Consider the following 22,117-nt stretch of genomic DNA (forward strand, 5'->3'; position numbering starts at 1 on the left):
CCCCCCCAGCAACACGGGGGGGGCATCGGCGAGCCTGGGGGGGGGGTCCCACTACCTTGCCCCCCCCCCCCCCCCCCGGGTGTTCTTCCCCTGAGCACCGGGCTGCAGGGGAAGGGGAGGGAGGGGGTGTTTGCTCGGCTGAGCCCCCCCCCCCCCCCCAAAACCCCGCGGGGGTACGTGGTGTGTCGTGTGTGTCCCCCCCCCCCCCCGCAAGCCAGAGCGTGGCCGGGCATGTCCCCGCACGCTGCCAGCTGCCCTCCGGTGACAAACAGCCGGAGCAGCGATTGCAGCCACCGTGTTTGGGGGGCCTCGTTTTGTGTGTGTCCCCCCCCCCGGGGTCCCCCCCCCATCAATCGGCAAACCTGCGTGGGGGGGGACGCGTCTCCGCAGCACAAGTGTTCGGCTTCTTTCCACTCCCCCGGTTTTTCCCTTTGCAGCAGCAGCAGCGGTTACTGGGGCGTTGGGGTTTGGGGGGGGGGGGGGGGGACTGGGTGGGGGTCCTAGGATGGGGGGGCCCAGGGTGGGCATCCCAGGATGGGGAGCCCAGGGTGGGGGTCCCAGGGTGGGGGACCTAGAATGGGGGGCCCAGGGTGGGCATCCCAGGGTGGGGTTCCCAGGGTGGGGGTCCCAGCGTGGACATCCCAGGATGGGGGTCCCAGGGTGGGGGTCCCAGGGTGGGGGACCTAGAATGGGGGTCCCAGGGTGGGCATCCCAGGATGGGGGTCCCAGGGTGGGGGACCTAGGATGGGGGTCCCAGGGTGGGGGTCCCAGGGTGGGTGCCCCAGGGTGGGGGACCTAGAATGGGGGGCCCAGGGTGGGCATCCCAGGGTGGGGTTCCCAGGGTAGGGGGCCCAGGGTGGGCATCCCAAGATGGGGGGCCCAGGATGGGGGTCCCAGAGTGGGGATCCCAGGGTGGGGGTCCCAGAGTGGGGGACCTAGAATGGGGGGCCCAGGGTGGACATCCCAGGATGGGGAGCCCAGGGTGGGTGGCCCAGGGTGGGGGACCTAGAATGGGGGTCCCAGGTTGGGGGTCCCAGGGTGGGGGACCTAGAATGGGGGTCCCAGGGTGGGCATCCCAGGATGGGGGTCCCAGGGTGGGTGCCCCAGGGTGGGGGTCCAACTGGCACCACAGACCCCCGGGAGCATCCCAACGCTCCAGCCCCACGTTCAGCCAAGCTGCCTTCTGGCCACACCGTGATTTGGGTGGCGTTTTGGGGCGGGGGGGGGGGGGGCTCAGGCTGCACCCCAACCCCTCCATCCCTGGTGCCCGGGAGGTGGCTCAGCCCTGGGTGAGGAGGGAGGGGGGCAGGGGCACCCGGGTGCCAGGGCAGGAGGAGGGTGCAAACACCCGCAGAGATGCATCCCATGCCGAGGGCCTTGGGGAGCGATGCTGGCCCCCCCCCAGCCCTGCACCCCAGCCTGTGGCCGAAGCTGGGGGGAGGGGGGGGGGTTTGCAGGAGCAATGTGGGGCCCTGCGGCCCTTCGGCTGCTCTGAATTGAGGAAACTGAGGGGAGAAGGGGGGGGGGGGCAACCTTCTGGGGGGTCCCTGCCGGGGAGTTGTATTCGTCCTTCTGCAGGAAAAAAACCACATCCCCGACCTCCCCTTGCTGCCGCGGGGGCTGAAGAACAAATAAAAGAGGTGGAAAAAAGGATTTGCCCCCCCGACAAGGAAGAAAAAAAAAAAAATTAAAAGAGGGGGCACCCGGATTTGAACCGGGGACCTCTTGATCTGCAGTCAAATGCTCTACCACTGAGCTATACCCCCGTCGCTATATTTGTCCGCCTGGCGCTAATAGCAGCAGCGCTGCGCGGCCGGGTCCCTGTGCACCCCCGGGTCCCTGCGCACCCCCGTGCCCCCCCAGCTGCAATGCACACGCACACTCATGCACACACGCACACGCACCCCCCCACACACCCCTCTCCTGCCCCGCACAGCGCACACACACACTGTCCGGGAGGGGGGGGGGGGTTGGGGGCAGAGGCAGGATCCGGCTGTCGCACTCATCCCGGTTCGGGGGGGGAACGTGGCAGCATCAGCCCCAAAACTCCATCTGCAGAGAGCGGGATGGAGCCAAACCTTGAGTTTTTTGCAAAGCAGGCCCAGGCTGTGCATCCCACCGCAGGGCTCGGGAGACTGGGGGAGCGCACGGGTTGGCAGGGTTGGGGGAGTCCCAGGGGTTTGGGGGAGTCCCAGGGGTTTGGGGGAGCAGAGCTGCCGTGCGGGGGCCTCCGTGGCGCTGGGGGGGATTAGGTGGAGACGGCAGCGTCGAGGCGAGCACCCAGCGGGAGACGGATGGGGGCAGAGGCCGTGATTGTGCCCGAGGAGCGAGGTCAATATTTGCTCCCTAAGCCGCTGTGCAAACGTGCAGGGCGAGCGGGGGCGGCGCGACGGGCCTGATCCAGGCACCAGCGCTTCCTGGACCAAAGGGAGAAAAGTTTGGGGTCACCCCAGTGCAAGAAGCCACGGTGGTTTTCCAGCCACCGGTCTGGGTTGTCCCCTCGCTGAGCTGCCCCGTTTCCCCGTGTCACCCATCAGCCTCACCGCCTTCCTTTTTACAGATGGGGAAACTGAGGCACAAAGGCGGGGGGAATCGCCCAGGGCAGCAGCATCCCAGAAAGGGAAACCCCAAAGGAGGGTGATCTCTCTCCCTGCAGCAGGAGACATCCCTGGAGCCCAAAGGAGGGGAGACCCCAGTGCACCCCACTTCCAGCAATCCACCAGTTCCCATCCTGCCCTGGCTGCTCCCAGGGCCAAAACCCACGGGATCATCGCCGCAGCCCCCAGGGCCAAATCCCACGGGATCATCGCCGCAGCCCCCAGGGCCAAAACCCACGGGATCATCGCCGCAGCCCCCAGGGCCAAAACCCATGGGATCATCGCCGCAGCCCCCAGGGCCAAAACCCACGGGATCATCGCCGCAGCCCCCAGTGCCACAGTCCGGCAACTGGGAACCAGTCCTGGAGTGGCTCTTCCTGCTGCAAAGTGTATTGGAGAGCTCAGGGGGAGCACGGGGTGGCCCTGGCTAAACCCCCACCCCCCCCCCCCCTCCGCATGTTTGGGGACACGGCGGTGGCATTGTCTGGGGGATCCGCTCAGGGGAGGCCATTTGGGGGTTTGCCCAGCGCTGGTGCCAGCTCAGCCGGGAGATAAGGGCCAGGACACGCAAACACCTCGTTTGCAAAGCTGTTAGGGAAGGTGCAAAGCCCGTCACCCCCGGGAGACGTGTGTGTGTGCACAGGGGGTGGCAGATGGGACATGCACCGGGGGGGGGGGGGGGGACATGGACAGGACACACAAAACCCACAGATGCCAACCTTGTGCCCACCCTGGGGGTGACGGCGTTTGCCCCCCGCTCTCTCCCTCCGCCTCCCCCTTGTCCCCGCGTCCCACCGCCCCAGGAAAGGGGGGGGGGGGGAGGCGACAAACGTGGGAACCGAAGCCCCCCATTGCACGGAGCCGCTTGGTGGGCGGCAGGGTGCTGAGACCCACCGCCACCCCGACCCACGGGGGGGGACCCGAGGGGCTGGTGGTGGACCCAGGGCTGGAGCCGACCAGGCGCCAGAGCCAGACCGCTCCGGGGGGGCCGTTTACTTTGGGGCTGTTGCAGGCAGCGAGGGGAAGGCTGGCAATTATGTTAATCCCTTAAACCCCTGATTGCCTCCTCCTTCCCCATTAGGTGGGCAAACAGTTTTAGCAGTGGGGGCCAAGATAGGCGGTGGGCTACATATACCCCCGCGCCCCAGGCCCGAGCACCCCAGCATCGCCCACCGGCACCATGCCGATGTCCCCGGCCATCCTCTGCCTCATCGCTTCGCTCCTGCCCGCCGCCTCCGGCTCCCTCTGGGCCTGGATGTACTCCTTGCCCCAGCACCTGCCCGATGAAGCCGCGCTGGGGAGAAGTGCCAGCCCTGGGGACAACCTGGAGGAGGTGAGGAGTGGGTGATCCCCCCCCCACCCCCCCATCAACCCGGGTGGGGGGATCCTGGGGGAGAGGAGGAGAGGGGTGCCGTTGCAACAGGGGTGCGAGCAAGGGCGAGAGCTGAGTTTATGGCCAGGGTGGGAGCAGGGATGTGATTACGGGTGGGAGCTTATTTTCCAGTGGGGTGGGAGTTGGTTTGCAGCCAGGATGGGAGCAGGGGTGGGAGCCTGGTTTCCAGAAGGGTGGGAGCAGGGGTGGGAGCCTGATTTCCAGCAGGGGTGGGAGCAGATTTTGCAGCAGGGGTGGGAAGCAGGGGTGGGAGCAGGGTTTGCAGCAGAGTGGGAGCACGGGTGGGAACCTGGTTTCCAGAAGGGTGGGAGCAGATTTGCAGCCAGGGTGGGAGCCGGGGTGGGAGCCCGGTTTGCAGCAGGATTGGGAGCAGGGGTGGGAACAGGGTTTGCAGCAGAGTGGGAGCAGGGGTGGGAGCAGATTTCACAGCAGGGGTGGGAACTGGTTTGCAGCCAGGGTGGGAGCCCGGTTTGCAGCAGGATTGGGAGCAGGGGTGGGAAGCAGGGGTGGGAACAGGGTTTGCAGCAGAGTGGGAGCGGGGGGGGGGGGAGCTCAGTTTCCAGCAGAGTGGGAGCACGGGTGGGAGCCTCATTTCCAGCAAGGTGGGAGCAGATTTCGCAGCAGGGTTGGGAGCAGGGTTTGCAGCAGGGGTGGGTGCAGAATTTGCAGCCGGGGCGGGAGCGGGGGTGAGAACGGGGCTGCGGGGCTGCGAGCGGCGCTGCGGGGGCGGGCGGCGGGGCCGGGAGGGAGCGCGGGCGCGGCGGGCGGCGCCGGGCGCTCCAGTGGCGCAATCGGTCAGCGCGCGGTACTTATAGGGCAGTACGCGGAGCAATGCCGAGGTTGTGAGTTCGAGCCTCACCTGGAGCAGGACTTTTAACGGGCTCCGGCAGCAAAATCGTATTACCCCCCCCCCCCCCCCCCCCTCTACTCCCCGGCACAGCGACCCTCCCCAGCCGGGTTTTCTTTTCCCGAGAGAAAACCCTGGAGCCGCTTGCGGGGTGGTTTCCCCAGCCTCTGAGCTGCTCCCAGCCTTTGCCCCCCACTAAAACGCTCCAGCACCTGGCCCTAATTCGTCTTCCTAATGTGCAAACCGACGGTTTTTGCTCCACGCTGCTGTTTCTGGCCTGTCCCGGCGTCAGGGATGGGGTCTGGTCCCCTGACATGCTGCATCCCCCCTTCCACAGGTGACAGCGTGCAGCCCGCGCACCCCCTGCACCCACGGGCACTTCTGCGACGAGCACTTTGGGCTGTGCCTGCCCACGCGCCCCGTGGGACAGTACTGCCGCCGGGACACCCACTGCGCCCACGGCCTCCTCTGCATGTTCGGCAAGTGCCAGCAGCCCGTGCCCGACGGGCAGGAAGGTGAGCAAGGGGTCTGCGATGGGGTTTGGGGCAGGGGGATGCAAAGGACAGACCCCCACAGTCCCGTCCCCCCCCCCCCCCAGCCTCAACCCTGGGAGCTGGGGGACACGATGCTCACGGGGTGGGCGCTGACCTCCGCTGTCACCCCCACCCCATGGCGATAAGCCAACGGGTGCTGGGGGCACCCAGCCCCATTGTTCCCAGTCCCTGCAGCTCCATCCCAGTCCCCCCAGCCTGGGGATGGGTTGGGGGGGGGAGTCCCCCCTCCCCTAACCCCGCTTTTCGCCCCACCAGGAGCCCGGTGCCAGCGGGACGAGGATTGCGGCACGGGCGGCTGCTGCGCACGGCAGCACGGCGAGCGAGTGTGCCAGCGGCGGCTGGCGCTGGCCCAGAGTTGCCACGTCCCCCCCGGGGGTCTGGCCTTCAGCATCAACCAGATCTGCCCTTGTCAAGCCGGACTGGTCTGCCGGCCCACCGCACCCGGGCGAGAGTGAGTATGGGGGCTGCCGGGGAAACGGGTCAGGGTCCGAGGTGGCACTGATGTCCCCGTGTCCTCTCCGCAGGAAAGCGTTTGAGTACTGGCCGGAGAAGAGCGAGTGGAGGTGCCGGCAGCCCTGAGCCGGCAGCGCATTATTTATTCCCTGTAAATAACGTGTCCGGACCTGGCCGAGCACCGATAAATCTGGGCGAGCGCCGCGCTGAGCCCGGCTGCTGCCAGCGACCATCACCCCGGCAGCGGGTCGGCAGGAGCCCCACGAACTCCTGCTTTGGGTCTTCACCCCTTCCCAGGAGCTGGGCTGGTCCCAGTTCCATCCCTGTCTCGGACCCGGCTGTGCCCACCCTCCACCCCGGGCACCCACTGAAGGCTCATCCCAGGGAGAGATGTGGCGAGTCACTGCAGAACCAAGTTGTGCCCGGTCTCAGCACTGGCCCCCCCCCCCCCGGTAACTGTGGACCCCATGTGCCCCCCCCAAGCCCCGCGCAGACCCCACCAGGCACGGCCGCAGGACAGGTCTCACCGAAATGTTTATTACAAAGAACCAAGCGAGCGGGGCGAGTCCCCACACACACCAACAAGAATAAATAAATAAAATACGCTTTGTCGGGTCTTTAAATAAAGTTTGTGGAGTGACATAAATACGGGACATCCCGCTGCCCACGGGAGGGCTGGGGGGGGGGGGGTCCCACTGCCCAGACCCTGGCTGCCATGGGGGCAAGTGCCGGGGCAGGCGGGTCTCAAAGCACTTGGCAGGCAGTGACACCGAGTTCTCCCCCCCAAAAAAAGGGGAAACTGAGGCACGCAACTGGCGGAGGCGGCTTGGCGGCGGCTGGGTGCCCCTGAGCCCCCCCGGCCTGGGCTGGCAAGGCTGGTGGTCTCGGTAAGGCAGCGACCCCGGGGACCCCCAGCATTGCCCCGGGGGTGGGGGGCAAGGGGCTGCCCCATAAATGGGGCAAGCCCAGCCCCACGGTGAGGGCTGGATGTGGGGTGTCCCCCCCCCAACCCTGGTGTGATCACCCCCACAGAGGTGGGGGGGGGGGGGGGGTAACGACAAGAGACCCCCCCGGGGCGGGCGCAGGAGAAGGCAGTGCCCCGGGGTGCTGGGGGGGGGGGGGGGGGGCAAAGGCAGCCCTGCTGGGCAGGGGAGGACAGACAGACAGGCTCACAGATGGACAGACAGACAGACGGACACAGCTGGATGGGGCGAGAGCGGACAGGCACGGCGGGGTGGGGGGGGGGGGGAGGTTGGCACAGGGGGTGTTTGGGGGGGGGGGGGGGGCCCCTGGCGCTGCCCGGCACATCCCGGCAAGTCCCAGGGAAAGGCGGGGGACGATGCGGGGGTCCCCCAGGGCAGAGGGACCCTCCGGGTGCTGCCACTGCAGGCCAGGGCTGGGCAGCTGTTAGCATGTGTTAGACCCCCCCCCCCCCAACCCCAAACTGGCTCAGATTTGCACACACAGCCCCGACCCCCCCCCCAGTTCAGGCAGAGCCCCTCCAAGGCAAACACATGCAAACTGCCCCCCCCCAGGGGGGCGGCACGGCCTGGGGTAGCAGGGACCCCTCCGCTGCTGGAGCACCCCAAAGCCCTGCACACACTGCACACACATGCACACCCCCCCCCCCCAGCAGCTGGGGGGGGGGGGTCCACAGCCCTGCAAGGGTGCAGTGCCAGGCTGCAGGCACTGGCTGGGACTGGGGGGGCAGCTGGCAGGGACACCCCCTCTACCACCACCAGCTCAGGGGTCCCCCTGCAGCCGGGTGGCAAACAGCACCATGGAGAAGCGGGGGCACCCGGGGTGCGGGGGGGCAGTCAGCAGGCAAGGGCGGGGTGGGGAGCACGGCCCCCCCACCCCATGCCCGGGGGCAGGGGACGGGGACACGCTGGCCGTGGGCAGAGCCCCCGGGGTCCCCTTTGGTCACTTGCTCTCCCTGCCAGGTGGGGAGGGCCCGAGGCACCGTGAGATGCTGGGGGGGCTGTGGTGGTGGGGAGGGGCAGGGAGACCCCCCCCCCCACCAAGGAATGGGGCAGTGGGAGCCCCCAGGGCAAAGCAGGGGCTCCCCACGGCACAGCTGGCTGGGCTTTTGCGGGGGGGGGGGTGGCACAAAGGCAACCAGCGGGGGTCTCCCCCACTCCAAAGCCAGTGCTGGGAGAGGGGGGGGGGGGTCGTCCCCTGCCTGCACCCCCTCACCCTAACGGATGTAAACGTCCTGGCCCCAGCCCTCCACGTTGCTCTGGTCGAGGCCGAGGGTCTCCGGTGGGTCGGGGCAGTAGCGGTCCTGGCCCTTGGCTCGACCCCGCAGCCCCCGGCTCTCGCGCCCGGGCTCGTCCTCGTCCCAAGCACCGGGGTGCTGGTGGCCGGGGGGGGCACGGGATCCGGCACCGGGGGGACCCGGCGGTTCTTCCTCACCGGGGTCCGTCTCGATGTCCATGCAGCAGGAATCACCGGGCTCCGTACCGGCCGAATCCCGGCTGCCCGGGGTCTCCGAGTCGAAGGTATCCTGACGGGACAGGCTGCGGGGGGCCAGGCGGGCGGGCGGCGGGAGGGGTCGGTTTTGTCCGTGGCCCCCCACCTCGCCCGGGCCCTGCCGGAGGCGGCCGTGCTCCCCCTCGCGCGGCGGTTCCCCCGGCACTAGGTACGGACCCTGGTTAGGAGAAGCAACCACACCGTGCAAGGAGGGATGGATGGACTGGGGAGGGGGGGGGGGTGTCGGTTAGTGGGGGGGCAGGTTAGCTGTGGGGTTGGCGGGGGGGCACATGCGCTCCTGCCCAGCCTGGCCTGCCTGCGCCGCGCCGCTCACTCGTGACACGACAGCGACAGGTCTCAGCCCACCACCAAATGGCACCGGGGATTGGAAGGGGGGGGGGGGGGGTGTCGCTGGGGCAGGGCCAGGGCAGGAAGGGGGTGATGGGGATGGGGTTGCGGGGGGGAAGAGCAGTGCGGGGAGGGCTGCGGGGTGGGGGCTGGCACGCCAGCAGCATCCCGCTCGCTGGAAGAATTAGCGACAGACAACACAGGACACGCGTCCCTCCTCTGCCTCCTGCCCCGGGTGGGTGCTGCGGACCCCCCAGGCTCAGCACCGTGAAGCCCACGGTGGGACAAGGCTCTGTGCCCCCCTCCCAGCCGGCGCTCGCCCACACCAGGACACCCCAAAAGCCCTCGCCGCTGCCATGGCCCCCCCAGAACTCCGGAGAGGCGTGGGAGCGGGTGCTCTGGCACCCCGGCAGCCCCCCCCAGGGAGGCATGGGGGGGGGACCTGGATTCCCAGGGGGTCTCAGAGGGGGCAGAACCCTGGAGACCCCAATCTCCAGGGAGGCTCCAGGCCTGGGAGGGGGCACAGATCCCCAGGGGCATCCTGAGTCTGCGGTTGGCACTAGTCCCGGGCAGGGAGCAGATCCCCAGGGCTGATCCTAGGGATGGCCCCAATCCGGGAAGGGGAGGAGGTCCCCAGGGGGGGCGATCCCAGGGACGGTCCCATCCCGGGGGGGGGCTGCACCTCCCCAGGGTGTCCCTGATCCCAGGGGTGTCCCCAAACCTGGGGGGCTGCAGTTCCCCAGGGTGGCCCCAAACCCAGCAAGGGGGAGCAGATCCCCAGGGGACACAATCCCAGGGATGGTTCCATGCCTGGGGGGGGGGGGGGCTGCAGTTCCCCAGAGCAGGGGGGGCCCACAGGTCCCCAGGGAGGGGGTAATCCCAAGAACGGTCCCACTCCTGAGGGGCCGCAGTTCCCCAGGATGTCCCGGATCCCAGGGGTCCCCCCGAGGGCAGGGATGTGGGGGGGGGGAAGCGGGTCATCCCCGCTGCCATCTCACAGTGCGTGTTCCTCAAGGGGTCCGGGGGGGCTGGGGGTGGTCTCGGTGGCCCCGCGCCCCCAGAGGCCCAGGTTCCTGCGCAGGGAGGTGAGCACCTGTACCTGGAGGTTGGAGACGGGCGCGGGGCTGGCGGCCAGGGCGGCCGTGGCCATGGTGCGGTTCAGCAGCGGGTTGGGGGGGTTGCTGCTGGGGGGGTGCGTCGCCTTCCAGTAAGCCTCCAGGTATTCGGCCAGGTGCTCGCAGGCCTCCTCCAGCTGGTTCTCGTCCAGCACGATGTCGAACATCTCCTGAGGAGACGGGGAGGAGGCCGTGGGGTGGGGCAGGGTGGGGCAGGGTGTGGTGGGGTGGGGCAGGGCGGGGCATACTCACGGGCGGGCACTGCGCCAGCTTGTCAGAGGCCACCATCTGCACGTTGAGGTGCTTTGCCTGGGATTTGCCCCGGGACTTCACCAGCCTTTGCAGCACCTGGGGCGGGAGAGGGCAGCCCGGGGTGGCCATGGGGACCCGGCCCCCCCCCCCCCAAAAAAAGCACGGTGAGGCGGGAGGATTGGGGCTGACCCCCCCCGCCCCCAATCCCAGGGCCCGCACCCACCTTAGGGGAGGTGATTTTGATGTAGACGATGATGGGGGCCAGGGACGTCTTGGCCAACTGGGCTGGGTGGTTGATGGTGTCGGCATCCAAGGCCACCAGCTGCAGCGTCCGGGCCAGCTCGAAGATGCGCTCGGTCTCGCTCTGGACCTCGGCTGCCGGGGCAGGGAGACGGCGAGGGTCAGGGGGATGGCACGGGGGGGACGGGCGAGCACACGGGGGCTGTGGGGGCGACTGCCAGGAGATGCGACGAGGGGAACGGGATGGGGACAGGACCAGGAGGGGTCTCATCCTGGGGCTTGGCCGCTCCGATGTCACCCCAGCCCCAGGGACTGGGGGGGTTCGCTGCAGGAGGGAGGTGGCAGTGGGCTCCCAGCTCTGGCATCGGCTGGGTGAGGAAGGGGCAAAGCCCCCCCGGACCACACGCATTTGGGGTGGGGGGTCAGACGGGGGCTGTGTGACCGGGGTGTCCCCAACCCTCAGACTCTGCCCAGTTGGCCGGACACTCCTGCGTCCCAGAGCCTGGTCACGGCCAGGCAGGGAGGACGGGGATCCAAGGGGACGTGCCCCCCACTGCCCCCCCCCCCGCCGGGCAGGGGGCTGCCGGGGGTCCCGTCGGGTCCAAACTACATACCCAAGACATCTGTATCAGGAGCAGGGAAGGAAGGAAGCAGCGCGGAGGGGAGAAAACCCAAGGGAAAGGAGGAAAAGGAAAGAAAAACACAACAGAGAGAAGATAAAAGGGAAGGAGCGGGAGAAAGACCGAGTCAAACCGACCGGCGGGGGGGGGGGAGCGCAGGGGCCCAGGTCCCCCCCACGTTAGTCACCCCGCAGAGGCGGACCCCCAACACCTCACCCCCCAGGAGCAGTGCACCGGCGCAGGCGGGACAAGCACCCCGGGATGGACGGGCTGGGGGATGCTGCCAGGCTGATACAGATGGAGGCTTGGGGTGGTGGTGGGGGGGGGTCCATGCTGCCCAGCCGGGTGGGGGGGTCAGCATGGGGCGGCCGAGCCGCGGCAGCACCTTACCCAGGCTGGAGCGCGTGCTGGAGCGCTCGATGATGGTGTGCTTGCTGGGGTTGTTCAAGACGGAGCGCTTGGCCAGGGAGATGTCGGCCGTCACTCGCGTGATGGAGATCCTGCGAGACGGAGAGGGCACGAGCGGGTGGGGGGGAGAGCAACAGTGGGTGCAACGCCCCCCTTGTGCATACCCACACTGCCCCGGGGGGCAGGATGGGACCCTCCTTCTGCCCCCGTCCTCCTACCCCCTGCACAAGGCTACCTGGAGCTGGAGCCCCCCCCTCAAACAACATGAACCACGGGGCAGGGCTGAGGGTCCCTGCGTGGGATTAGGGGTCCCCTGTGGGATCAGGGGTCCTGCTGTGGGATTAGGGGTCCCCCCCATGGGATTAGGGGTCCCTCTATGGGGTGAAGGGTCCCCCCTGTGGGATTGGGGGTCCCCCCATGGGGTTGGAGGTCCCCCCACGGGGTGAAGGTTACCCCTGTGGGGTTGGGGTCCCCCTGCGGGGTTAGGGGTCCTGCCCTGGGATTAGGGGTCCCCCCATGGGATTAGGGGTCCCCCGATGGGGTGAAGGGCTCCCCCATGGTATTAGGGGTCCCCCCACAGGGTTACGGGTCCCTCTATGGGGTGCAGGGTTCCCCTGTGGGGTTAGGGGTCCTGCCCTGGGATTAGGGGTCCCCCGATGGGGTGAAGGGCTCCCCCATGGTATTAGGGGTCCCCCCACAGGGTTACGGGTCCCTCTATGGGGTGCAGGGTTCCCCTGTGGGGTTAGGGGTCCTGCCCTGGGATTAGGGGTCCCCCCATGGGATTAGGGGTCCCCCGATGGGGTGAAGGGCTCCCCCATGGTATTAGGGGTCCCCCCACAGGGTTATGGGTCCCTCTGTGGGGTGAAGGGTTCCCCTGTGGAGTTAGGGGTCTCCCCATGGGGTTAGGTGTCTTCCATGGGGTTAGGGGTCCCCCCACGGGATTAGGGGTCCCTCTGTGGGGCGAAGGGTCCCCCTGTAGTGTTGGGGGTCCCCCAGCCCGGCAGCCTCCTGCCTCACCTGCCGTCAAAGCGATGCTTCAAGAAGTCGAAGAGAGCTTTCTGCATCATGTCCGTGACCTGGGGAGGGAAGGAGGAAGGCAGGGAGGGAGACCATGGGGCCGGGGTCCGTTCCCCCCCCCCCCCTCCCCAATCCCACTCCCCCCAATCCTCACCTCGTAGCCCTTCAGCGAGGGTCCCACCAGGATGATGGGCCGCATGGAGGGCACCACGTCGTATGGGGGCACATGCTCGGCCTGGGGGTGGGGGGGCAGAGCCGAGCGTTAGCGGGGCTTGTGGGGGTGACGACAGGACACACGACGACACACGACGACACACGACGACACAGCGCGGGGGGGGGACACGCACACGCTCAGCTTCGCCCCTGTGGGGGGACAGCTTTGGGGATGGGGATTTGGGATGGGGGGAGGGGGGGGGCAGCAAGCTGGGGGTACCCCGTCCCCTCCCCACGGGCCCTCCTGGGGTGGGTGAGGGGGGGTCCTGACGCTACTCACCGATTTCTGCTTCTGCTTCGCTACGTCCCGAGAGGCCGCGCGTGGCCGGGGGGGGGGCGAGAGAAGACAAACAAGGCATGCGTGTTATCCGTGGGCGCGGGGGGGCTATGGGGGGGTGGGTGGGGGCAGCCCAGGGATGTGGGTGTCGTGGGTGTCCCCCCCACACACACACCACCCCGGGGTGGGGGGGGGGGGCTGCCTCAGGGGACACGCGTGTCCCCCGACCCGGTGGGGGGGCTACTCGGTGAGTGTGTTTCACGGGAAGCATCGCCCTGCTCTGAGATTTGGGGTGCAAGCGGGGGGTCTGTGGGGTTTGGGGAGCGGGATGGGGGGGTGGCGGGGGGGGGCAGGTTGCCCCCACAAGCCTTTGCAGACCCCCCCTACTCCTCACCCCCCCGCTGCGGGGCTGTGGTTGCGCCCGAAACCCCCCTCCCAGCGTCTGCCCAGTTTGGGGGGGAGGAATGGTCCATTCCCATTCGCGGGGGAGACGAGACACCGGCCGTGCTGGCACACACCATGCGCACACTGGGGGACCCCAGGAAACTGGGGGGGGGGGGGGGGGGGGGGCACGGACTGATCCATCCCACGGACCACGGGGGGGATACAGCCACGGGCTGATCCATCCCATGGACCACGGGGGGGAATACAGCCATGGACTGATCCATCCCATGGACCACGGGGGGGAGGCAGCCACAGACTGATCCATCCCATGGGCCACAGGGGGGATGAAGCCACGGACTGATCCATCCCACAGGTCATGGGGGGAGATAGCCACAGACTGATCCATTCCATGGACCACAGGGGGGGATACAGCCATGGACTGATCCATCCCACAGATCATGGGGGGATGTAGCCACAGACTGATCCATCCCATAGATCATGGGGGGGGGAGGCAGCCACGGACTGATCCATCCTATGGGCCACAGGGGGGACAGAGTCACAGATTGATCCATCCCATGGATCATGGGGGGGAATGTAGCCACGGACTGATCCATCCCATAGATCATGGGGGGGAGCAGCCATGGACTAATCCATTCCATGGATCACAGTGGGAGGATCAGTCATGGACTGATCCATCCCACAGACCATGGGGGGGGATACAGCCACGGACTGATCCAACCCGTTGCCCATGGGGGGAAATACAGCCACAGACCGATCCATCCCATGGCCCATGGGGGGAGACAGCCACGGACTGATCCATCCCATGGGGGGAACACAGCCACAGACTGATCCATCCCATGGCCCATGGGGGGAACACAGCCACGGACTGATCCATCCCATGGCCCATGGGGGGAACACAGCCACGGACTGACCCACCCCACGGTGCAGGGGGGCCAGCCCCGCCGCCCCGTTCCCCCGCAGACGCTCGCGCCCGTGCTGCGGCGCGATGACACGCCACGGCGACGCAGGCAGGAGTGCTCGGGCAGCGTGCGGCCCCCCCCCTCCCCAGCACCCGGCGGGTGCCCCCGTGGCCCCCGCCAGCCCTCCCAGGCAGTGTTAGGGCAGGCAGGGTGCAGCAGGCGAGCGTGGGGCCGGCGGGTGCCAGTTACCTTCCTAAAGAAGGGGATGCGCTTGGTGTGGGCGGGGGGGGTGGTGACACTGCTCACGCTACTCTTAGGGGAGCGGTGGGTCTCCATGGCCTCCTCCTCCTCTAACTCATCGGGGTCAAAGGCAAAGCTAGGCATGTCCAGGGCACCTGGGGACGGAGGGGCAGCCGGAGCCGGGGAGAGGGGAGGGAGAAAAGAAGAGCGATAATGGCGATGGAAGAAGGGAAAAATGGAGACGGGGGGCGGGGGGGGGGAAGAGCGGGAGGGTGGTAGGGAAGGGGGGGGGGGGGGGAGAAGCAGGGGAGGGGGGGGAGGGGATTGCACCCGCCTGCCTGCACCCGGGGCGGAGGGGCCGGAGCTGCGGACGAGGGGGAACGAAGGACCCCTGCCCACCCCCCCACCCCCCCCCCAAGGCGGGACCTGCCCCGCTCAGGCTGCGGGGACCCCGGACACTCTTACCGCTGGCTGGGGGGGTGGGCCGGCGGGTCCCCGTCACCACGTCGCCCAGGCTGGAGCTGGAGTTGTCCCCCGATTTGCTGGATGGGAGAAGCACAGAGAAGGGGATGGGGGTGAGGGTGGGATGGGGAGAAGCCCAGGGTGGGGTGGGGGGGTCGGGGATGAGCCCCCACCTCGAGCTCAGGCGGTTCTGCCTCATCTTCTGCTCCTGGAGCTGCCGCATGTTCTCCAGCTTGACGGGGCTGGGGATGAAGCCCACCTCGCAGCCCTCCTTCACCAGCCGCCCGATCCACCAGTCGTTGTTGTACTTCTGCGCCAGGGAGGGGGGGGGGGGGAAAGAATGCCTGAAACCCCCAAACCCCCACCCCCAGGGCTGCCACCCCCCCAAAAGACCCCAGCCCCGCACCCCTGCCAGCCCCATCCCCACCTCCTTGATGTGTAGGAAGTCTTTGGGCTCGAAGCAGATGGCCATGCCCTGCACCGGCATGTCGTCGCTGGCGGACGGGTTGTAGCCGACGTTCGTCCTCACGGCAAACGCCACCGGCTTCGTCTGTCAACAGGAGAGAGCTCAGCATCTCCCCCCCTCCCACCCCAAACTGTGGAGACACACCCCCCCCTCCCCAGCAAAAGCCAGTCCCCACCTCGGGCCAGGCAGGTGCCGGTACCGGTGCCGGTACCGGTGCGACCGGCTGAGCAGCGGGGCTGGCACGGCACAGCCACTCACCGGAGCCTGGGTTGGGGATGCTGTGACCACAACGCCCCGGGGAGCTTAATGAGGGGCTCATCAGCCAATTGCCCTCATGTGATGGGTGCTCAGCCAAGGTGAGAACTCAGGCATCCGGGCTCCCAGTTCCACCCAGTAGACCCCACCGCCTTCCCAATGCCACCCAGTGATCCCGGGGCCACCATTTCAGGGGACGGGATGCCGCGGGGATGGAGAGCAGGAGCAGCACGGAGGGGGCTGGAGAGGGTCAGCCCCTTCCCACAGCGGGTCCCATCCTGCCGGGGTAGGGGGTGCGGAGGGGGCAGGTGGGTGGCAGGGGTACCTGCCTGCACCTGGGGAGGCGAGGGCAAGCGGTGGCGGGGGGGGGGGGGGTCTTCCAGCCCAGCCTTCCCACCTTGGCTTTCTCCAGCTGTGCCATGGCCTGGCGCTCAGCCTCCTTGCGCAGAGCCTCCCGGTCCTCCTCCAGCGACACGTCCGAGTCCGAGGGGCGGCTGGTGTAGGACTCGGCCGAACCCTGGGAAGAGAAAGGGAGAGGGGTCAGCCCACGTCGCCATCCCCCAAAACGGGGAACCCAGCCCCACGCCCGACCCAGCGGCCGTCTCCTCCCGTAGGACCCTCTCACTAGGGCTGGTGCCCATCACCGTGGCCTCTGGGCACGCTGGGGAGAAACCATCCCCAAAAGTTGCCTCCTCCCCAAGCAGGGGCAAATCCTGCCCGGTGGCATCCCGGCGGGGTTACGGCAGGCCGAGGGCCGGCGCAGCTGTTCCCACCGCTCTGGCAGGGAACGTGATACCGATCCGGCGCCTGCTCCCGTCCCGCTGCTGCCGGGCCGGGAAGGCGACGAGGGACCCCCCCCCCCCCTGCACTGTGCCTGCCTGTCGCCCCCCCGGTTGTCCCCCACTCGAGGGAAGGCCAGCAGGGAGAGCACTGTGTCCCCCCCCACACTCCGAAGGGGTCCCATGGCATTGGGAAAGGGTGCTGTGGGGTGACTCGGGGTCACCCCAGGACAAGGCTGGAGCTGGGGTGGGATCGGAGACCCCCCCTGCTCACCCCCCAGCCCCTGGGGCCGGAGGCAGTGGGGACACCCATGGGATCCCCCAGCCCCAGGGCAGTGGGTGCCACGGGGGATGGTGAAGGCACTGACCGCCCTGGGGGGGCTACTTCCCCCCCCAGCCCCTCTATAATCCCCTAAACCCCACCAGAGCCCCCCCCGGGTTGCGGGACCCCTCGTCCCTACTTTGCCCTGTCCTTTCCAAACATCGGGGAGGTGGGGGCCGCTCTCCTTTGCACAGACCCTGAACCCCCTGGCCATGGGGCAGCAGCCCCCCATGGGACACCCCCCCCCTCCCCAAAAACCATGGGGCAGAGACCAGCTGCCCCAGTTCCCCCTGCTGCTGCTGGGGGTCTGGCCCTTCCTGAGCCCCCCCAGCCCCATGGCGAGACCAGAGGGGTCTTTGGGCGGGGGGGGGGGGGGGTCCAGGCACAACGCCCTCACTCCACAGACCCCGTAGGTCCCACCGGCTCCTGGGACCACCCACCCCAACACCCACGGAGCCGAGAGGGACCCCCGCACCGAGGGCAGAGCCAGCGAGCCAGGATGGAAGGGTGCCAGGGGGGGCAAAGTCCTGGGTGCTGAGGGGGTCTACGGGGCCAGGGGTGGTGGTGAGGGGGGGACACGACACACACGCTCACCGGGGCGGCTGGGTGGTCTTTGTCGGCCATCTCCATGGTGGTAGGGCCGGGGGTGAGTGGGTCGGGCGGGCGCTGGGTTGGGGCACCCGTGGGTCAGGTTTCAGCCCTGGGACGTTTTCGCAGCCGTCCCGGGTATATTTAGCACGGTGCCGGGCAGGGGGTGGGAGCCTGGGGGGTGGGGGGGGGCCATAGGGGCCACTGCCAAGCCAGCAGCTCTGCTGGGTGGACAGGGTGGCTTTGATGCCAGCTGGGAGATGCCAGGGCTGTGTCCCCTGCTTGGCACCCCCAGGAAGGGCATGGAACCCCTGGGGTGCTACAAGACCCCAAATGCTCCCAATATTGGGGGTGTGGGGTGTGACTCCCCCCAGCACCCACCGCAGGGCAGAGAGGGGACGGGGGGCACAGCCGGGTTTGGCTCAGCCATTGCAATGCCTGTACACCCCCCCACCCCCTCACGCCAGGCTCGGTTGCAAACCTGTACCCCCACCTCAGTCCCTGGGGGGGGTACAAGGGCCCCCACAGGCAGGCAGGTCTCCCAGGACCCCCCCAGGACAGCTGCCCCCCCCCCTCACCTGCCGGACGAAGCTGTTGGAGGTGGTGTCGGACGAGGTGCTGCCATCCGAGCGCTTGAAGCGGCTCTTGCGTTTGCTGTACTTGCCCTAGGAAGAGGAGGGGGGGGGCAAGAGGGGAGTGCTGGAACCCCAAGACTTTGGGGTGGGGGGCAGCTCTGTGCCCCCCCCCAGCCCCAGCTGCCAGGGATGCTCCGTCCCCTGCCCCGCAAGCAAACCCAGCTCCTGGGGGGATAAGAGAAGGGAAACTGAGGCAGGGAAGGGGATGGGGTTGCCCCCTGCTCAGGGGCCGTGCAGCCCCCCCACCCCACCCCGCAGGGACCCGGCATCACCTTACCCAGGGGTCTGGATCTCCAATCCCCACGGAGAGGAGAGGGACCTAGCGGGGCTGATCGGATTTGGGGGAGAGCCCGGCTGCGGCCCCTGGTTTCTCGCTCCAGCCCCCAAATGCTGTGGCCCCCCCAGAGCCCAACCAGTATCCCGGGGAGGCATCCGCTATGGGGGGGCACCCCACGACCCCACCCCAGTGCCCACATCTCACACACGCGTGTGCACATCCCCCCCCTCCCCAAAGCGTGGGCACCCTCCTCGCTCCGTGTAAAGGGGGGTGCACACACATGCGCACCCCCACACCCACCGGAACCCACCCTGCATCCCAATGGGGACACCCCCCCCCCCCCCCCCCGCTTCCTCCAGTGCCTCCTGCTGGGATGGACTGGGGGAGATGGGGATGCCCCAGTGCCTCCCTTGAGGCACCTCCTTGGGGGGGGGGGGGGGGGATGCCAGAGCTTACTTGGGGGGGGGGGGGTACCCTGGGGGGGGGCACGACGAGAGGCTGGGACATGCCGGGGGGGTGAGTGGGGCTGTCACCTCCCCGGCGTCTCGAAGGGACAGCTGGGCCCAGCTGCCACCCAGTCCAGGGGTGGGTGGTCCCGACACCGGGCAGCACCGGGTATTTTTAGGTTCCTTGCCCCCCCCCGACCACCCCCTCCCCACCATCCGCTGCTCCCAGCAGGGAATGGCCATGGCTGGAGCTCGACAGCGAAGGTCCCCAGGGTGGGGACAGTGGCCCCGCTGTCGGTGGGGGGGTTCAATGCAACCCCCCCCAATGGAGGTGGGGGTGACACCCAGCTCTGCCGGCCCCCCCCCCTGGGGTGGCTGGATGCAGCCAGGGCCTGTGCCTCCATCCCCTGTCATCCCCCCCCAAAAAAAAATTGTCACCCCAACTGGTTGATGCTCCCCAGGCTGTCTGGGTGTCTGTCCCAGTGGGGGTGGGGGTGGGGGGGGACACAGCACCCACCCAGACCATGGGGATGAGGTGCTCCACTGGTCTGCAGTGCCCCCCACCCCACTGGAACCAGCTGGGGACACAGCCCTTCTCCCCCCCCCCCACCCCAGGCTGAAGGGGACAAACTGGGAGTGGAGGGGGGGGGCACCACCCCAGCAGAGTTTTCCCAATTCCTAAAAGTTTCCCAGTGTGCACAACAGCCCCCCCCACCCCCGGCACCCACCTCCCCACCCCGGGGTGCTCCGGGTGGGCAAACCCTGGGAGGTGGTGGCAGGCACGGGGTGGGGGGGGAGCAGTGACACAGCAAGCAGCATAGAGGAGCCCGCCCCCCCCCCGCTTCCATGCACCCCCCCAAACCTGGGGGCTGGACACCCCCTTCCCTGGGATGCTTGGTGTTATGGGGAGGGGGGGGGACGACGACTGCATTTGGGGTCCCTCCCAGGCTAGCTTGGTTAGGGGTGGGGGGGCACCCTGTTTTGCATGCTGAGGGGTGAAATCGCCCCCGTTATGGGGTGTAGGGGTTGGGACGGGGTGGGGGTGAGCCCCATCGATTACCCCCCATGGGGTTGGGGGCGCCCCCAACCCCATGGGGGGGCACACCCCCCCCCACCCCCATGCACCCTGGGGCTGTACGCAATGGTACCGATGCAGCCTCCCCCCTCCTCGTCCCCAAATTCCCGGGGGTGTCACCTGGAGGGCGGCGTTGTCGAAGACGTCCATCTGGATGTCCTGCGTGGAGCTGTAAGGGGTACGGGCCATGCCGCCTTCCCGCACCATGGAGCTCGCCGGGGTTCGGCGGGTTTTGGGGTTGGGGGGACGACACACGTACACAGACACAGAGGGACAAGACGATGACGATGGAGCCCAGGCCTGGCCTTCACCGTACCGGCCCCCGCGGTGACGGCGGCCTTGGCGTGTAGCGATCGAGAAGAGGAGGAGGAGGAGGAGGAGGAGGAGGAGAAGGAGGAAGGAGGAGTGGGGATGGCGGCAGCGGGGGGACGAGGGATGGCGGGCGGCCGCCTCCGCCTCGGCCGCTCCCACCGCGTTCCTTGGGAGGGATGAGGGATGCAGCCCCCTCCCCGCTCCCTTTCCAGGTAGGGTACCCCCAAAGCAGCTCCTTCTCCTGGGGGAAAAAAAGGGGGGGCTGATGAGGATCCCCCCTCCCCAAATCAGGGAGCATTTAGCCTGGAGCAGACTTGCTTGCTGGGGGTGGGGTGGGGGGTGGCAAAAAGAGATGAGGGGGACAGAGGGTCCCCAGGCTGTTGTGTGGCTTGGGGGGGGGGGGGGGGACATAACATGCGGGGGCAGCCATGCCCCCATCCTCAAACGTCAGTGCCTGGAGTGGGATGTGCTTCGGTCTGGGGAATCCAGGGCTCCTTCCAGACAAGGCTGCCCCTAAAACTCCAGCTCCCCCCCCCCCCCCCCCGCCACCCTCCCCAGCTGGGATCCCCACAGCCTCCGAGTGACCCACGTCCCCCCACTCTGCTCCCCGTGGGCACCCATACCCAGACACAGAGCCATCTGCACGCCCCGTGTAAAACATCCAGGGAAAGGGCACCCCGGGGACCCCGCAGCAATGGGGGGGATGCCCGGGGCCACTGAACCCCACGTGCAGTCGGGGAAGGGGCTGCACTTGGCACCCACACCAGCCCCCAGCATGACTGCAGCCACCCTGCAGCAGCACCTCCTTGTGCCAGCGGGTGCGAGGGGCAGACCCCCTGTGCTGGTGGGCGAGGGCTGCAGGCAGTGTGTGCGCCAGGCAGGACGGAGTTTTCCCTTGCCCCCTCCCCAGGGAATCTGCCGGCGCTGGGATCCATCGCTTCCTCCCCAGGCAGGACCGGGCTGAGACCTCCCACACTCATCTCACGTCAACTGCACTGCAGGAGCTGCTGCTGCCGGCTGTTGGAAAGTTAAAAATTCCTTGCCCCCCCACCCCCCCGCCCCATGCCAGCGGGTCTTTTCCTGCTCCAGTCCCAGCTCCTGCAGCTGTGGGACAATGTGCCCAGGGAAGCGGGACAGCTGACGCCACATTTTCCATTATTAGCCCCCATCCATCACCAGCACCGTAAGGTGCCTACGACAGCACCGGCACACGCTTCGTGGCAGCCGGGCAGGTGGGGAAGGGGGGGGGCTCGGAAGGGGATGAGCTGCCCAAGGTTGCGACCACCGACCCTGGGACACAACGCCGGAGCCCCGACCGTGCCCAGCTCTGTGTCTTGTGCCTGGTCAAGCTCCGGGTGTCGGGACTTCATTGACCCCCCCAACGCTAAAACCTGCCTGGCTCCTGCTTTGCCCACCTTGCCCAGGCCTGGGCCACGTGGCCGGTACAAGAGCTGAAGTCCCCGCAGGGTCTGTGGAGGGGAGCAGAAGGTGCCGGTGAGGGTGTTTTGGGGAGGCAGAGCCGGGTGCCAGGGCAGAGGCAGCGGGGGCCCTGCCAGCAGGGAGCCTGCCCGGAGGCGGAGGGCGAGCACGCCATTCCCAGGCAGCTGTGCGGGAGCATAATGCAATTACGGCATCTCTCCCTTCCCGCTGCCAGAGCTGTTTTGCTCCCCAGACCCCCCCACCACCGCTGCCTGCGCTGCCAGGGGCACGGCGTGCCAGCGCGGCCCCTCGCAGGGGCTCACCGGGGTGCCCGCTCGGCCCCTGCCCGCTGCTCCGAGCACCAGCAAACTCGGTGGGCACGGAGCTATGGACATGCCCGTCCAGTGCGGAACGCAACGGGGCAGGCGGAGGAAGGATGGCAGATCTCCGCGGACCTCGCTGGAGGGGCATGTGCGCAAGCAGCAGCATCCCTACCTGAGCTAAAACCTCTCCCTGAATCTGGGGTCAGACCAGTCTCTCCATCCCTGTCCCCCTGGAAAGCATGGAGCACGAGGGGCATTTCCATAGGACTCGGGACACGCACACTCTCCCGTATGGGTATGAAGGTATACACACTCTCCTGTCTCCAGCCCATGCAACTGCCCAAAAGCTTCTACAGGACGTTGATTTCCAGCAGCAAAACCCCAGAGCCGCTCCTGGGCCGGTAATTA

The 22,117-nt window shown here is 68.2% G+C and overlaps 2 protein-coding genes and 2 non-coding genes across 6 annotated transcripts; 2 read left to right on the plus strand and 2 right to left on the minus strand.

The window, feature by feature from the left end:
• Positions 1-1,694: 1,694 nt before the first annotated feature.
• TRNAC-GCA (transfer RNA cysteine (anticodon GCA)) lies at positions 1,695-1,766 on the minus strand. The gene has a single exon. It is a non-coding gene; the product is annotated as a tRNA-Cys (tRNA).
• A 2,011-nt stretch (positions 1,767-3,777) lies between these two features.
• On the plus strand, positions 3,778-5,970 carry LOC126038818 (dickkopf-related protein 3-like). The gene is made up of 4 exons (XM_049801105.1): positions 3,778-3,930; positions 5,175-5,352; positions 5,647-5,842; positions 5,916-5,970. The coding sequence occupies exons 1-4, from the start codon at positions 3,778-3,780 to the stop codon at positions 5,968-5,970; spliced, it is 582 nt and encodes a 193-aa protein (XP_049657062.1).
• TRNAI-UAU (transfer RNA isoleucine (anticodon UAU)) lies at positions 4,767-4,857 on the plus strand. Its single transcript is given in 2 exon segments — positions 4,767-4,804; positions 4,822-4,857. It is a non-coding gene; the product is annotated as a tRNA-Ile (tRNA).
• Positions 5,971-6,959: 989 nt separating the features above from the next.
• On the minus strand, positions 6,960-20,146 carry CACNB1 (calcium voltage-gated channel auxiliary subunit beta 1). 3 transcript variants are annotated; one of them, XM_049800747.1, is made up of 14 exons: positions 19,776-20,146; positions 17,801-17,887; positions 15,931-16,050; positions 15,240-15,362; positions 14,986-15,122; positions 14,816-14,892; positions 12,810-12,829; positions 12,471-12,551; positions 12,317-12,375; positions 11,282-11,391; positions 10,255-10,406; positions 10,032-10,127; positions 9,764-9,949; positions 6,960-8,494 (listed from the first exon to the last, which is right to left on the minus strand). In XM_049800747.1, exons 1-14 carry the CDS (start codon positions 19,860-19,862, stop codon positions 8,042-8,044), a joined length of 1,788 nt encoding a protein of 595 aa, XP_049656704.1. In that variant the 5' UTR covers positions 19,863-20,146; the 3' UTR covers positions 6,960-8,041. The 3 variants fall into 3 exon arrangements, with proteins under 3 accessions (XP_049656704.1, XP_049656703.1, XP_049656705.1); XM_049800746.1 differs by lacking the exon at positions 12,810-12,829 and adding an exon at positions 14,360-14,505; XM_049800748.1 differs by lacking the exons at positions 6,960-8,494; positions 12,810-12,829 and adding an exon at positions 14,360-14,505 and having other exon boundaries at positions 8,774-9,949.
• Positions 20,147-22,117: the final 1,971 nt, after the last annotated feature.

The sequence above is a fragment of the Accipiter gentilis genome, chromosome 5 (genome assembly GCF_929443795.1).
Source record: "Accipiter gentilis chromosome 5, bAccGen1.1, whole genome shotgun sequence".
Taxonomy (NCBI): Eukaryota; Metazoa; Chordata; class Aves; order Accipitriformes; family Accipitridae; genus Astur; species Astur gentilis.